General features: G+C 37.9%; 1 protein-coding gene and 1 pseudogene across 2 annotated transcripts in view; one reads left to right on the top strand and one right to left on the bottom strand.

Moving 5' to 3' along the window:
- Positions 1-1,039: 1,039 nt before the first annotated feature.
- The window catches only part of LOC148732560 (uncharacterized), a 52,598-nt pseudogene continuing 36,734 nt past the window's right edge, over positions 1,040-16,903 (bottom strand). The window contains exons 19-27 of the transcript XR_016000343.1: positions 7,588-8,177; positions 6,986-7,188; positions 5,927-6,052; positions 5,451-5,741; positions 4,097-4,336; positions 3,098-3,796; positions 2,734-2,970; positions 1,219-2,592; positions 1,040-1,111 (exon numbers count right to left, since the gene is read on the bottom strand). The product of XR_016000343.1 is annotated as an uncharacterized LOC148732560 (transcript). The remainder of the gene's footprint in view (positions 1,112-1,218; positions 2,593-2,733; positions 2,971-3,097; positions 3,797-4,096; positions 4,337-5,450; positions 5,742-5,926; positions 6,053-6,985; positions 7,189-7,587; positions 8,178-16,903) is intronic.
- Positions 10,476-16,858, top strand: LOC148732561 (uncharacterized). The gene is made up of 5 exons (XM_088758983.1): positions 10,476-10,627; positions 12,404-12,599; positions 13,041-13,185; positions 14,137-14,196; positions 14,650-16,858. Exon 5 carries the CDS (start codon positions 14,775-14,777, stop codon positions 15,573-15,575), a length of 801 nt encoding a protein of 266 aa, XP_088615109.1. The 5' UTR covers positions 10,476-10,627; positions 12,404-12,599; positions 13,041-13,185; positions 14,137-14,196; positions 14,650-14,774; the 3' UTR covers positions 15,576-16,858.

Raw genomic sequence — 16,903 nt, forward strand, 5'->3', positions numbered from 1 at the left:
TTAAACATGGCGGAAGCTTGCCATGCCTCAGTGCTCGTCGTGTTTTTATGGGGCAGATGACTTAAATACATTATTGCACCATTGTTGCACCAGAGTGGCCACAGCAAACTTTGGTAAGAAGTGCGACAGTACATATAAGCTACGTGTGACTCGATTTAAATTCCTACGCATGTAACAGCTAGCTACACTGAACAACGTTATATCGTCGTCCTCGCCTAATACATCGCTTGACTCAACTTCAGAGTCGTCAAGCAACTCCAAAGCAAGTAAAAGAGACAAAGAATAAAGGCTGATAGTTTCTAAAGAAACTGTTTGGGGCTGCGTCGGTGGGGGTGACGAAATAATTTGAATATATCAACAAAGTTGAAATGGTAAATTGGCCACCGTTACGATTATAAAAGCTGATATTTCGAGCGTTAGCCCTTCGTCGGAGCGAATAGGGGAATTGTGGGTTGTATGTGCTTTTAAAGGCAGAAAAAGGAGCTACGTGATTGGTGGGAACATGGCAAGGTGTTTTGCGTGTTTTTCTCGTTGCCATGTTCCCACCAATCACGAAGCTCCTTTTTCTGCCTTTAAAAGCACACACAACCCACAATTCCCCTATTCGCTCTGACGAAGGGCTAACGCTCGAAACGAAACGTCAGCTTTTATAATCGTAACGGTGGCCAATTTACCATTTCAACTTTGTTGATATATTAAAGGAGACAAAGAGTCCGCCATACTTTTCCCCGTTGTTTATTTCGTATTTTCGCGCGAAACTTGAAACATGTTGGCCTGGGACGACTTGGTCCAACCAACCGGAAAATACTGTTCCATTCGTCACATGATATACCCGAATTTCAAACCGGAGGTTTTGGTCGAATGGAAAACGCCCCAAATTTCGACATTGATAATAATAATAATTATAATAACTTTCATTTATATAGCGCCCATATCTTAAATTCATGGCGCTTTACAACACCGTACAGGGGACTTTACCAGGCTGCTAAACAGTGTACAATCAAATCGAGTTTTGAACATATAAAATACCCGGATATAATTAAAATATACCCGCATGTGTCACGGCAATCTGCGCGATACTCACTTCCTTCCTTATTGTCGCCCAAGGATACTATAAGTTTTAAGAGATTCAATAATCAACACATTTCACGTTTAATTAAAGATGTGAGCATGCTTGCTTGTAGTACAATATATGGATGAAAGGAGCCGTAAACATACCTCATTCACCTCTCCGAATGTTTGCTCCAGCGATAATTTCAAAGAATAACTGTACTGACTCCGGCCTCCATAACACGTGATCATCAGTATACAGAGGTATAGAAAATAACAGAATATATTCTGTATAGCCTTGTACATACGCATTTCTCGTATCCGAAAGATCCTTGCACGGCGTAATTCTTTTTTGCTCAGGGGCTTCGGTAAGGTAATAAATTCTTCGTTATTATATTCCTTTTGGCCGTCAGCGAAGGTAACTTCATCAACATGTGCGACTGTCCTTGGTGTTTGAGCAAGTTCATCAACATCCGACTGACGAAAGTACGACAAAAATAAAGCGACGACAACGACCTTTACCGGCTCAGAAACAAATATTTCCACAAACAAAGAAATAAAAATGGAGATGAGCCATTCCTCGCTTGTTTCTTTACCCCATTGTAAACTATAAAGGATAATAAATATTGCTGATGCAGCTGAAGAGATGAAACACAGGAACCAGGCCAGGTAAACAAAGCAATACGGTAGGGTCATGCGAAGACCTTTACGGTATCGAGATTTCTCAGTGACCTTGTGGATGCTTAACCTTTCTGTGACGTTGTATCTTCGTTGGCGTTTCCCAGATATGTCGACATTGGTTGTGACGTGGCTGAAGATTCCTACTATTAACAAATTTATGGGGAGAACTATGAAAATGCTCTCCAATGCAATAATCAGTTGTCGCAGATTTAGGATCAAAGGTCCCAACCTTAGCGTGCTCTGTTGCTTAACCTGCCCAGGAACAAACTGATAAAACATGGCACAGGCTAACATTGTGGTCAACAGAAGCGACAGGCAGCAAGACAAACGCTGCACGCGAGTGAAGCGTCTACTTGGTGGTCTGGTTGCGACTGAAAACCACAAATGCCCTTCGCTGAGTTTTTCGGCCAATTTATTCTGCAAGGATTCCCAGAAATTTTTTCGCCTCCCAGAAATTGAATCAGCAGTAAACGTGCGATCTATTAATCCATCGGCCTTCTCAACAGCCAACCACTTGTTACAGAAAAATGTCTTAAGCTCCTGACTGAGTGAATCATAAATCTTGATTGTGTTTAGGTACCAAGAAGGGCTTTCACCAGAGTTGTCATGCCACACGCGCACTCTCCGTAAATGGCCAACATTATCCGGAATTGAGAGGGTGAAATACGTCAAGCTTCCTCTTGCAAATGGAATGAACGAACCACCCTTTAAATGATAAGGACGACTGGATCCCAGCTCACCCTCCAGCACTAGATACACGTTAGCACTGGGACCAGAATCAAACCAAATGCCTGTCGATATTTCAATTTCGTATCGACAACAACAGGGCGACAAAGATCCCAAAAATGGTTTATCGCCAATCTCCAGTGAACAACAACGTGAACGTATATTTGATGTTCGGAGACACGCTCTTGTTTAAAGGAAGACAAAATCAGAACAAAAACATTTTAAGATGTAGAATAGGGTTTTTATCTACTCATTGAGAAATAAACTGAAACCTACCTTCAAAGTATCTCTCTGATCAGCTCTCCGAACCCACAGTATAAGCATTAAGTAAAGTCCGAACACAAAGCTCACTGTTATTATGACAGCTACGTTTCCAGTCTCTGGAATGCGATGTAATTCCGTATATACTCTGTCAAAATCGATGGGGTTTGGTGCCACAAACACTTCACCTCCAAATGCAGTCAAATGGTTGCAGTGGCAGTGAATCATGTCCAGAGTTGTTGTTTCAGCCACCTATTAATGATGCAGCCATTGTCAATTACTAAAAACACCAATTTTTTTACATTAACTTACGTCTGCACTAAATTTACTAAAGTGAGCACTTAAATTAAATTGACGCTGATAAACAATGCTCACTAACCTTACATCCATCATTTGTCCATTTAGACATTGCAGTATTCCAGTAGAGACAGGCAGCTGGTAGCACTTGTATGGTGTAATTTTCATTCCCTTCACGGAATCGAGGATCATTGGGGGACTGCCCTGTGCTAGTTTCGTCTGCTGCAGGGGACTCTTTATATTGCACACACCTGCGTTTTGAGCGTCCTTGCACTGAGCACCGTCTCTTCCTAGCAGAACTCTTTGACTTTACTTGTAATCCAATGAAATAAATGCCTGTCTTATGAATGACTATACTGTCTACGAGTACCCGGTATGGATCACATGAGCAGTTGACATAACCAGACGATTTCTGAGTGCAAGATGAGAAGTTAGGGACCGTGACATTTATGTCGCTGTTATTAGCGGAGGGTCGCTCCCCAAACTTAAGACTCAAAAAAATCTGTTTTGTTGTTATCTGGACGAACCTTCAGCATCATAGCCATCCCTAAATGGGCGACATTTATCTTGTGAAACACAGTGTTACGAACACCAACGGAGTATGATTGAGAAATGTTATTCAAATTGTAACCATTGCGCAGTTTGATGGTGATCGGCGTTGTCAGATCTGTCACATTTAAGTGATGCCCTGAGCTGTTCTTCAGTTCAAGGCTGGAAACTCCACTTGTCAATCTTGCCGCTGAAGGTGCCAAGAGTAGGATACAAAACTCGTTGTGATCACCTGAAATTCAATGAAATTGTGTAATGTGGCGCTCCTAATTTATCTTTTCCGCCTAGTGTAAACTGCCAACCCAGACACCTTTGATCCTCTAAAGGCCGGGTTTTTTTAATTCATAGTTAACACTATAGTTCGCATATTGTTAAAAAAATATGTGCACTATAATGTTAACAATAAACTTAAAAAAATCGGCTTTTTTGATTGATTGTCAGTACAAAATGCAGTTAACCCATTAACCCGTCGAGAATAAGGCAGGCGAAGAAGCTGACTGACGTGAAAAGACAGAAGGCGTCTTTTTCATACCTGACTGTCCACAAACAGTGTACCATTGTCAAATAGCTTTGAGTCTGAAGGGAGAGCAAATCCGTAGCCTTGATTGGACAATACAGAGCCTGGGAACAAGTAGGGTTCCTCTCGGAAAACAAGCAGAGACACAGACTGAGATGAAAGCTCCTTTGGCTTCTCTCCGACCAGGGTTCGAGACAAAATTGTTTTTCCAACATTGTCCAGTGACTGCGAAAGGCTTAGAGCTCACCCTCTTGACTGTAAAGTAAAGTAAAAGCCGCTGACTGAAGTTAAGTTTGCCACTAATTTTAAATTTTATATACATATTTAAAATGCTGATACAATTCAGGGAAGTGATTGAAGATACTTTAATATGTTTACTTCAGTTTTCGTAATACTACTTATAATTTACGCGGTAACTACATTCTGAAACTCCCTGTTGCTAAGACTACTTCTTATGGCCTTCGCTCTTTTTCTTATCATGCCGTTAAGCTATGGAATTCACTACCGGACAATGTTCGAACTTTGAACCTTAATGACCTTAAAAAAGCATTAGCTAGCCTTAAATTAATGCCATTTTAGAACATATTATAATTGAATTCATATTAGATACAATGGATATATGAAGTTCATATATTTTGAACTACGGTATTAAATACGTATGATGCACGATCCTTCCCAGTAGATAGCGCTAAAAATGCAATAGCGAAAATCAGACCTGAAAAAAATTAGGCCTGTACGGGATTCGAACCACTGACGAATCAACTTAACGGCCTGCTCCCAGATGGCTTGTTACCTCAATTGGTAGAGCGCTGCACTAGTATCGCAGAGGTCAATGGTTCGAATCCCGTACAGGCTTGATTTTTTTCAGGTCTGATTTTCCCTATTGCATAAATAGCACTATCTACTTCGAAGGATCGTGCATCATATGAATTCATATTGTATTTTTAAATATTCAGTAAGTCTTTTTATTTCATTTCAGCCGTTATTTATAAATACTGCACAGGATTGTATTTTATAATGTCCTTGTATATTATATTATGTCGATTTCTTTTGTTGTTATTTTGTTATTTTTCTCTCAGAAAAATTAGTTTTACAAGCTACTCTTAAATTCTAGAAAAAATAAAGTTTATGTATGTATGTATGTATGTATGTATGTATGTATGTATGTATGTACGGGGTAACTCTCAAAAAATTACAACTTCACTTTATGAATAGACCGGTCAGGAGATAAAGTTCCACTAAAGCTAGTTACAAGCTGATTACAGGGAGCGAGCGACCATTTCTTTTTTTGTGGCCCAGCAGAAGCTCCCTGCTCCTAAAGATGTAGAGCAAACCAATCCCGCCCATGGTAAACGTTACACCACAATACTTCATTCTTTGCTTGTAGCAGCTCTGCTGCAGCGTCTCGCCTTGATCTTGGTTTTACAGCAGGGTCTAGAGAACGAACACTTTTTTGTTGGCGGTCTATAGTGGCCGAATCCACCTGGTGGGTGTTCCTTATCTCGTATTCTCTGGCCCCGTGAGAAGACACCTTGAGCATGCCACCAAGACCAGCAGCAAGACTTCTTGCACCGTACAAAAGCGCCTCGTAACAATTCCCTGCTGAGGACTCTTCTTTCAAAACTTTTGTCATCGACTGAAGGGCGTCTGCTGCTGCTCTCTGAAAGTTCGCCACAATATTGCTGTTCATATGCGTATCACAAACTATCATTGAAGGGGGACTCTGCCTTCTCCAAATCAAAATTGAGCTCTGAGAGTTGATCGGAAAAGTTTTATTCCAAGGTTTATAGCCTTTTCCTCAAATTAGTCATGTTTCTGGAAAAATAAGTGCATATGAAAAATTACCTGTGCTTCCACGGTAACTTCGTCAACAACCGTGACAGCCTCGGCTATAACACTAGATGTCTGCTGTATTCTCTCCACTGTCTCCACTTGTACAGCCGACAATTATTTTACAATGCTGGATTTTACCTGTAAAAAGTGACATTCATGAATGATGTTATCGTGGAAGGCTACTCACGATTGTCATGATGCATTTCACTCCAGAGAAAATTTTTCTACAGGTCATTGAGGTTATTTTAGAAAGAGGAATAATAATTATACACTTAATGTGATCCAAAATCAGACCCTTTATATATGTTCATTGTTGTGCTTTCTTTATCGCGTGAATTTTGCCAACTAAATAAGTAAATAATAAATAATTTAGTGATGGACATTCCACTGGGTGGCTCTTCTTGTCCACTGTTTTGAGATCGAGTTGAAATTTAGAATGTTGGTTTTTGCGGAGGGAGGAAAACCGGAGCAACCCGCGGAGCAAGAGGGGTTTTCAAGAAAATTGATTAAAAACTGCAAATTGGTAAGTTTTAGTATAGTGTTAAAGAAAAATTTAGAAATAAAACATGTAAAAATATATGATGTTGTCATCTAGAAAGGTTAATCTTCATCAGCATTTGACCCCAGACACAATTTTTCCAGGGATATGATCGAGAAATTTTTAATCCAGAATCAGACCCTCTCTAGTGTTTATTATTAAGCAGTCCTAATCTGGTGCAAGTTTTCCAACTTGTGGATAATCGATATTTGTGATTTTTATCTTGACGTCCACTTTTGATTAAAATTGTGTCACAATTGTTTGTAAATATTTAACCAGATTTCCGTTTCAGTTTAATAAACTGCTCGCGAATACCCATTTGCTCTCCTAATTAATTCAAAACTGCTAAGAACTAAGTAACTTTTTCCTCTGTGTTTAAGACAATTTGAGATTTAAATTACGTAAAAACATAGCACCTTTAATCAACGTATTAATGCCACCCCTGCTCATCTAAAACGGAAAACCTCTCCCGAGCAGTGGGGAGAGTGTGGGCTTTGGTTTTGTTTGTCTCTTTAAAAGAACTGTGCACTCACCGCTTTTCTCTTTTCTATGAGCTGATCCTGAGGAATTCTCTCATCAAAATCAACCGCCACAATGGCTGCTTTGGCCAGCTGAACAGCCTGTGACACATCACCTGACTGAAGTAATTTATTCAACTGACTCTGGTTTCCAATTGTCGACCGAACTAAACAGCGCGGTCCACCAGCTTTTCCGCGCTTAACTGAAGCGGTAGCACCTGGTATTACATGAGATAGTACAAAGTAATGAAGAGAGTCATTTCAATAAAAGAATCCTTCAAAAGGAATGGGCAGAAGCTGCACGTTTTTAAGCGAATTTTGTTTGTTTTTGAGAGAACAGGCTGGAAATTATTGCATCGCGTCACGTACGAAGCCGGCATTACAACCGTTTCAGAACAGGAGCCAGTCCGTAGGGACAACCATGTCTGTTTACATCAAAAGTGCGTTTGTCTTCCCAGCCGTGAAAAAAAATATACCACTACTGTTAGACATCATTTTCGTAAAATAGACGTACGATTTTCGCCGTTCATGAATAAAGCAATAAAAATCTTCAAACTTTTCTTCTGTCAAACTAGAGGGACTCTGGATGAAATTGTGTAAATGCTTTCGTTTCATACCTGAACAGGAGTTATCACTTCAGTAAAGGCTACGAACATGAGAGCCACTCGTACACGAAAGTCGATGGTAAAGTTTTTTATTTTATGTCCAACGGGAAGCTTCGTCTTCTTACTGCTTTCCATCCCTTTGTATAGAACGGTGGGAAAACCATCTCCGGTAAAATAAATGAACGAATACGGCAAGGGAAGATCTGGATCCTCCCAGCCATTGCATGCAAAAGTAAAGGTGGTCTCAAGTGTTCTTCCAGACAAAGGGGTCACGTCTCATCTTCCCTCTGAAGGGGTGCCACGAGTAGCGAACTTATACTCTGAGTAACCAGGATGTCCTCCGCGCCGTTTAGCAGTCAGGACGAATCTGTACATCTTATTGGGTTGCAGTACTCCAGGGTTTGTGACGATTCTCGGCAAAATCAGTCGTGTTCGAATTTTGTAAATCACTGACCTGAATCCATTCGGGATCCTTCGCAGCACCGGCCTCAAAGAGAGTCCATCGATAAGAAAAGCCCCATACACAATCGGCATTCACGCAGAGTTGTTCAAGTGCTAAACGACGTGAAGGATTTACTCGTAAGTCACAGTTATCTTCACATCTAGGATGCAAAACACAAAAATTTGATAAAATACAACAAAAAGGACACAAAAATGTTTCCCCTATAATTACTTTATCTTTCTTCTTGAGAGCCTTCGTTAGCGTCGATCTACCTTAGAAAAATAATATGGACATTTCCAGCGCGTGGTCTATAATTTGGGCTTATATTTCTATCTTTGCAGTCGGTTCAAGTCCTGAGCGCCCCCAAAAAAAAACACTCTTCACCAGGAAAGGAAAGCCCTCTGTTACCCGAGCTAATAGCTTATCAATATTACTTAAGCCGGCTCACCACCCGCGTCACATTTTCTCATAGGGTAACACCCGGTATTTCTCAATTGAGAATGTGGGTAGTACCCAAGTGATATGATCTTCTTGACCGTCTGAGCCGTCTGATGCCGCTTATTTGAAGCATTGTCTGGAGCAGCCAATGAAATCGCTTTATGGAATAATCCCCGTTCGCCTGCGAGTAACAAATTCCACAACGTGCCGTCTGGTAAGCCTTCAGCGAGATAGTGGTTGTTCTTCGTGAGGAAATACAATGGCGAAACTTACTCGTATCTCAGATGAACAGAGAGGTATTTTAGAGCGGTTTTTTGAAGGAGGGATGGTTGGAACGGGAACCATGTACAAGGAGATGGTTTTAAAAGCGTCAACGGACACTGGTTTGGCGAAGGCACAAGTCGAGGTAAGCTTATTAAATCATTTGGTTAACCTCAGCTGTAGCTTTATACCAGGTTGTGCCTCATTTTATCTCAATAATTCCACAAATCAAACAAAAGTAGCAATTCGTATAGATCGTAGATGCATTTATATGTCAATAATAGCCTAACGCTTAAAGTTAATTGGATGTTATTTAGATCGTGATGAGGCACAGTTTCTATACTATCAGACAGTTAACTCTGCTTTAATTACTCAAGCTCAAGATCATTCACGTTCATCATACACGTGTATTTACATTTCAAGGTAATCCATCGATTTCCGAAATTTAAGGTTTTTATTTGAAAACATTATAAACATAAGAAGACCATATGCAAAGACAACATCCAATAAATTAACGCGGAAGTTTTATTGAAATCTGATGACTACGTTGACCGTCACCGAAATTATGCACCAATTAATTAAAATTTAGATAGCTCTGAAACACGATTTGACTTTTACTTTCTGCGTTATCCGCGTTGCCATTCTTGTATCATAATAATATTTTTAACTGATACCATAATTAAATTTGGCAACAGCTGGTATTGTTTGTAAAATATTTTTCGTCTTTTCCAATAAACTTGCGCGTCACTTCCCCTGCCTCGATTAGGCTCTTCTATATGCGGGTGGAAGCCAACATGAAATTATAATTTGTAATTAATGAATAGAGTTTTTTTTATTTGTTTTGTTTTGTTTGTTTGACTACAGCTGTACGAATTTAAGATAGTTGTATTATTATTTTTAGTGTTTTTATTATGCAAACCCACAAGCTCATTTTGTCAAAGCAAGGTTTGGTTAATCCTAGGTTAGGATGAAGTAGAGGGTGTCAGTTGTAGGTCTAATAATAATAATAATAATAATAATAATAATAATAATAATAATAATAATAATAATAATAATGATAAAGGAGTTTCAATAAAAGGCGGTTACTGGCGGTCTACCGCTGCCTGTAGGACCTCTTACTGCCGTCTGTTTGGATTTCATTGGTGAAAATAAAGAGTGATTTTAGTGGTCACTGCCATCTATTAAACCTTCAGACTGGCCGCTTATAAGTATTGTTATTGAAACCCCTGATAATAACACCTTTATTTAGACACAATAGTGTTTAGAGCTGAACAGCCTGTGGGGTCGTGTATAAATCCAAATAAACTGTAAATGAGGTAAATTCAAATCATTATGGTTTTTGAGGAGAGGGGAAAACCGGAGTACCCAGAGAAAAACCTCTCAGAACAGAGTAGAGAACCAACTAACTCAATCCACTTATAATGCAGGGTCCGGGAATCATACCCGGAACACATTGGTGGAAGGCGAGCGCTCTCACCACTATGCCAACCCTGCTCCCTCTGTCTGTTGTCTAAAGGATATTAAATACTATATTCAAGCATGTACGAATACTGTAACTAGTGGCACGGCATTATTGCAGTATTTCTCAATAGTTCTGATGCATACCTCCTCTTTCTTCTCTCCTCTTCCTTTTTCCTCATGATAACACTTTTATGGTCTTTGATCAAAATTAAATTAAAAATAGTTTATGCATGTTTATTCAGCTGTCATCAGTGGATAATTATTACTAATTTTAGCAGAATGAGTAATATAACAATTACACTGAATGATTTTTGCAGAAGTAGATCGGGAATCAGAAAAGAAAAAGGCCACAAGTATCATCTTCTTCTGCAGATGTCACATTAAAAAGAATCAAAGGTGTCAAAGGACCAAATTCTTACAATTTATTTTGTGCTGAATTCTTTAAAACAGGTACTTGTATTAGATGGAAAATATATTTGATTTACACATACTCAGTCATTTTCTTACAACGCTGATATTAGGGACTTTAAGCAAACCACGACAGTTAGGGCAACAAGAACGTGGAAAAACAATAGATCTAATTGGCAGAACAATAGTCCAGCACGTGCGTTTTAAAACTTTGTACCTTTCTTAGCCATCCTTTGCAAAACAACAACGTGAAATCACCAAAATCTACGTCGTCTGCGAAGCGAAACCGCGGCGGCAAATTAATTTACATTTGGAACTCAATGCTACTTTTATGCGTTATGTCGAGTTTGAGGTCTGGCGCCCTATGAGACGGTAAACACATGCAGCCATTTTCGAAATTCTAACTAAAAGTAGAGACTAATTTTTTAATTGATGTCTTCCGTGGCGTTGCCGTCCTGACTGCTTAAAGTCCCTGTTGTAATTTTTCATTTCACTCCTCTTTTATCCATACTTACTACATTGTATAGGTGCAGTCAGTTGTGGCTTAATGTAAGTTATAAGTAGGAATTAGCATTAAATACAGCTGTAGGTATGGCCCTGGGTTCAAATACTTTTTAAAGCAGGGATATAGACGATATTGTTAAAAGACTGAAATTGACAGTTCACAGACACGTTTATAATAATCCATTACTACAGATTTTTAAGACCCTAGAAAGTTTTCCAGCCTGGAAAATCAAGTGCACAGCTGCCTATTTCCCCCTGGCTTCCAGCTATTATCTACATTCCTTGTCAAACCTGAGTTTTTGGTTTCACATTTGTTTTTATGTACACTATACTCACATGTAAATCGATAGCAACACTGCAAGGATCACAAATTTCTCAAATTTATTCAAAGTTTACTGTTTCATGTAATGGTTATGAGTTCTTGTAAATGCACAATGTTTGTGCGGGAGGTCAAGGGTTCGAGCCCCAGCTGGACCAACACTCAGGGGCTTAAAATAGTTGAGAAAAATATGCTACCTTTCTATAACATAAAGAAATGTTTAGATATTCTAGTTTTCTCGGATAGGGACAATGAAATGGAGGTCCTGTCTCCTGCAGGGTTAGGGGCAGGATACGTTAATTTCCCATGCACGAGAATACTGTGTGATGGATGTCCTCCCTTGGGGTGGGATGGGTGGTAAACAGGACCCCCATTGATACCAGTGTTTACAACACTGAAGGGGCTATCCTGTATGTCTACTCTACTCTCTTCCAGATAGGAGGGGGTCTTAGGACAAATACATGTATACATACATACCAATACAAGTTGATCCAACACTGCCTGACAAATGACTAAAACCTGTATAATGGGTTGTAAGTAATGTCAGTTGCATACAACCCATTATGTTGTATAATGCTTAATGTCATGATTAAGTATTGTTACTGCTTGACATCATAGCTATTAATATTAGGGACAATGATTTTGATTTGTGTTATTGTAGCCTGTAAAAATAATTTTTTTCTCACTCAGACATTCTTTTCAGAACTGCTCTAGCTTACATGAAGTTTTGGAAAGGAATCAGGCCTTTCATTGATACCTTGACATTTTTCAAGTGGACAAACGTAGGCTTTGTTGCAGATTACAATACAATATAGTTATTTTGAATCATCAATGTGTTGATAGCTCATTGTTGGGAAATGACTGATATCTTTAATTTAGTAATCAGTAAGTGTTATGTGGCTGTAAGGTGGTCTTGACTGACATCACTGCATGTGATTAGTGCACTTGGTTATATATTTTTCATGAATCATATATGTTCTTTTACTGAATTGCAGATGAATGTAAAGGTCTTACCTACCAACAGAAGAATAAGAAAGCATCTGAAAAGTGGAGAGAAAGAAGTGACATTGGAAAAAAAAGTTTGTGGATTCTGCAAAAGTTTATAAAGAATTAAATGTCAAAGTATCAGAACTCACGGAGGAGCAGAAAAGAAAACTAATTGATAGACACAGAAAGAAACTCTTGGAAGAGGTACTATTAATACAGCTGTGTATGTTCACCCTGATAGCGTTAAGTTGCCAACATTCAAAAAACATTAATAATACTAACAGTAATTATGAATTATTCATATCGAGCATTTCCTTAGGGGATTTAAAAGAAGTGTTTTCGGGTTAGACCTATAACTTAATAATCAAGAATGAAGATAATATAACCTTTTTACGTATGATGCACGATCCTCGTAGTAGATAGCGCTATTTATGCAATAGCGAAAATCAGACCTGAAAAAAAATTTTTTTTAATTTTTTTTTTTTATTTTTTTCAGGTCTGATTTTTGCTATTGCATAAATAGTGCTATCTACTGCAAGGATCGTGCATCATACGTATCTAATACCGCAGTTCAAAATATATGAACTTCATATATTCATTGTATCTCATAACCTTTTTAATTGCCTTATTTTATTGCATATATAGATCCTGGTTCTTGAAGATTTGGGTTGTCAGACATCCACATTATATCTGGATATCAGTGGTGAGGTGTACAACCTTGGATCTAGGGCTGGAACAGCATTTCTTGCAACTAATCAAGAGATAAGCATAAAATTTGGAGAATATTTTGGTAAGAAAGACAATATTTGCTTTCAAACAATGAAGTTTTATGTGACAAGTTCATCATAATTATTTACTTTGAGTGAGGTTAAGAATATGGAATCGAGTGTACTGTTTTGCATTTTAAACCAAAAATGGCATCTGCAGCCAATATCCTATTTGTGGATTGTGGCCAGATAATAGATGATAGATTCTTAATCAACCCTTGATCAACCCTTTTCCTCCCCAGTCCTGCCTCTCTCTTGTTTTATGGTGTACATTGTGTATATTTTCTAGTGTTTGATTGCCCTCGCCTTAGCAGGCAATACATTAAGATTTTAATAAAGCAATTACCCTAAATGAGTTACCCTTGCAAACAGAGCACTGCAGATATTTCATTCACTGATTAAGGTTTTCTATTTAGTGGGAAAACTGGAACATCAAAAAAACATTCTTTTTGTGGGTGTTGGTGGACCTCGTGAAGTGCCTATTAATGGAAGCTAAGAGCTATGAAAAATGAACGGCACAATTTGGCACTTTGTTTCAAGGAAGGGAGCATGTCTTCAAGAGCTGCATCAAAGATGATGTTAATAAGTAAGATCAAGATGCAGACACTGCTGTGATCTTAGCAAACAGGATAATGTCTTGATTGAGTCACCTATATAACAATTTTGCTATCTACCTTAGAGTCTGAGACAAGGAATTTCAGTGAGGGGTTGCATCTCATGGGACTACAGTACAAAATCCTATTTGACAGGGACTCGTTTTGATACCAAGAATAATTTATTTTCAAGTACTCCAGAGTTTTTAAACATTAATGTTGTAGGTGTTGTAACTTTTTCAACATTAAGGTACATGTATGTAAGTTGAACCACATACAGGTGTATGGGCCATTAATAGAATCCTCATGTGAAACTTACATGTAGCTGCCATTCATATCTTGTTTACATATTAAGTCTTTTGTTTACTTTCTGTTTTATAGGTGCAAATAATCAGCAATTTACTATTGCTCATGTGCAAGACCTTTTCAACAAGAAATACAGTAAGCATTTAAAAAACTGCAGAAGTTGTCATTAAACAACTACGTTTTGTATGTAACTAATGTTTTGAGTTACAATCTTATGGAATGTACTAAAGGAATGTAAATTTTAGTTTAATGCATGTATGAGTTATTTCAGAAATAGAATTTTTCGGGTTTAGTTAAGAAACAGAATTAATTACAGTGTGATGCTGCTTTCCATGGCCACCCAACAAACATTTTTGCAAGTTAGCCACTGATCAAGGTACGCAAATTTCATTGACAGATATGCCTCCGTAGAAAGTTTCAACATGGAACAACCAAATGGAGGCATGCCTGTGAATCAAATTCACACACCCTGATTGGCTAGCTTGTAAAAATGTTTGTTGGTGGCCACAGCAAGGCACGTTGCACTTTAAAACTACAACTCAACTCTTAGACATTTTATGACCTACACCAAGTTATGATTATTTTTAGGTGATGCTTGTGGTAAACCTAGCAAAGTTCCATATTTGAAAGGTGGATTCGAGGTCCATGGTCTCTCAGAAGGTATTCCCTTCAAGAAGCGATACAACTATGGGCGGATTCAGCTCAAAGAGATAATGCTGCGTGCAGACAACATTCATTTTACCATTACATCCACTTTAGCATGTACATCTACTTCAGGGTCTACATCTACTTTAGCATCTACATCTACTCCAACACCTACATCCATTTCAGCATCTACATCCACTTCAGCACCTACAGTTACTTCAGCATCCATGTCTACATGTACATCTACCAGTACTTCAACATCTACATCTACTCCATCAATAATCACCAGCAGTGCACCTGCAACATGCTCTGTTGATATCGACTATTCCAGTGCAGCTGGCATTCAACATGTTTTGACAAAAATATGTGGCATAGAAGCTGCAAAACATGCACTGGGAGGGGGAAAGATTGAAGAAGAGGAAGTGTTGGTAGTAGATTTGTGCCTTTCAGCTACAGAAAGGCTGACCCTGTATGCTTTCTGTACCAACCTCTTTACACTAGATGCCTGGTTATCTGTTGGTGTGAACATGAAGCATTCTGATGAGGCAACAAGCTTGGTCTTACCCATCTACAAAACAGCTGATGAGCAATTCTGGCTTTTTCACACCATCTCAAAGCCAACAAGAACTGTGAAATCAGTCAGCACCACTAAGATCAGAGGTCACTGGCTTGATCTTAGGTGTGATGGCTCTTATGATGCTTTAAATAATGATCAAGTACTGGGAAAGAACATTATCCACACTGCCCATGGCCCTCTTTACTTTGAGTGTTGTGCAAATTTGGATTCTGGGGAGCCATTTTGTTTACCAGGGGCCATTCGCTCTGTTATTTTAGTTACACTTAGTCAACAAGGATTGTGTACTGTGTAAAAAGGGCTCAATTAAGGACCAAAACAGTCACAGTAATTACTTCCTTGAAGACATAGCTTTTGCTGGAATGTTATGAATAATTTGTTGTTTTTCTACTGAGGCCAACTCAAAACCAAAATTCAATACTAATTTTTTACTTAGATATGCAAACATTTGTAAGTAGCGAGCAGAATTGTCATGAGTGAAAGTTGTCTAAAGTTCCATCATCTGCCTTAGTTGAGCTCTGAAGGAAGTCTTAGGGTAATAATTTACTGTAAGTAAATTTAAGGTATTTTTTGCAGTCACAAATTTGATAAATTAAAATTAATTAAATTAATTTGCTGAACATTTCACTGATAAATTAAATTTAAAAACCCTCCATCTGGTTCGAAATCAGGCCAGATTGCTGTATCGAAGTTAGGTCAATTTCATTCCATAGATGTATAACCAAAATGCGTCTATTCATTCGGATCATACCGCATTAGACCAATGAATGGAAATGAAATCATCAATCAATTTAGCTACATTACAATAAAATGTTAAATAGTATAATCTAAGTGAAGAGAATGACCCAATATTAACTCTAGAACCAAAGTGATAATAATTAGCCTAAGAGAATACACTCTTGATTGAAATGCCAAGACCAAGAGTATTATGCTCGAGCCAGAAAGTATTTTTGTTAATGAAAGTCATCTAACCCTTTAAGCATACTTTTGAATGTTAACTTTATAGTTCATTTCAAGGAATTGCTTTTTCTTTTGCTTTTATTTGCTTTTTCTTTAAATGCCTTAAAGGTTATATTGATTTTAATGTTTTGTCATGTGTAATATTTAAGACGTCTAAATATAACATCAGAAATAGTGAAGCTACGCTGTGGGAAAGGCCTTTTTGGAACTGATGTTTTTAAGTTTTCTTTTTTTAATCGTATTGTAGACCTGTGGAATTGTCTTCCACTACACATTAGAATGATTGAATCTTTCTCATCATATAAGAACAGTATTAATGAATTTTATCAAAACATATTTCATGGAAATAAGGATAGATTTTTATAATTAATTAATAATTATTGTCATGTTAATTATACTATTTGAGCTACTATATTATACGTAAAATTTTTTTTCTTTTCATTGAGGCAGTTTATTTTTATGAGGAATCTGCGAATTCTGTATAAACTGACCTAATTATTCAGATCTTGTGAATTTTTTATTTTTTTCAATAATCATTAATTTATCTTTAATTTGTATATTATGTTAAGACCTGTATAATTAAAATTGAGTATATTAAAAAATGAAATTAAATTGTTACTGCGGACGTGTCACATATAGGATTAAACCAACACAACATTTATC

This window comes from Stylophora pistillata, chromosome 4 (assembly GCF_964205215.1).
Source record: "Stylophora pistillata chromosome 4, jaStyPist1.2, whole genome shotgun sequence".
NCBI classification, from domain to species: domain Eukaryota; kingdom Metazoa; phylum Cnidaria; class Anthozoa; order Scleractinia; family Pocilloporidae; genus Stylophora; species Stylophora pistillata.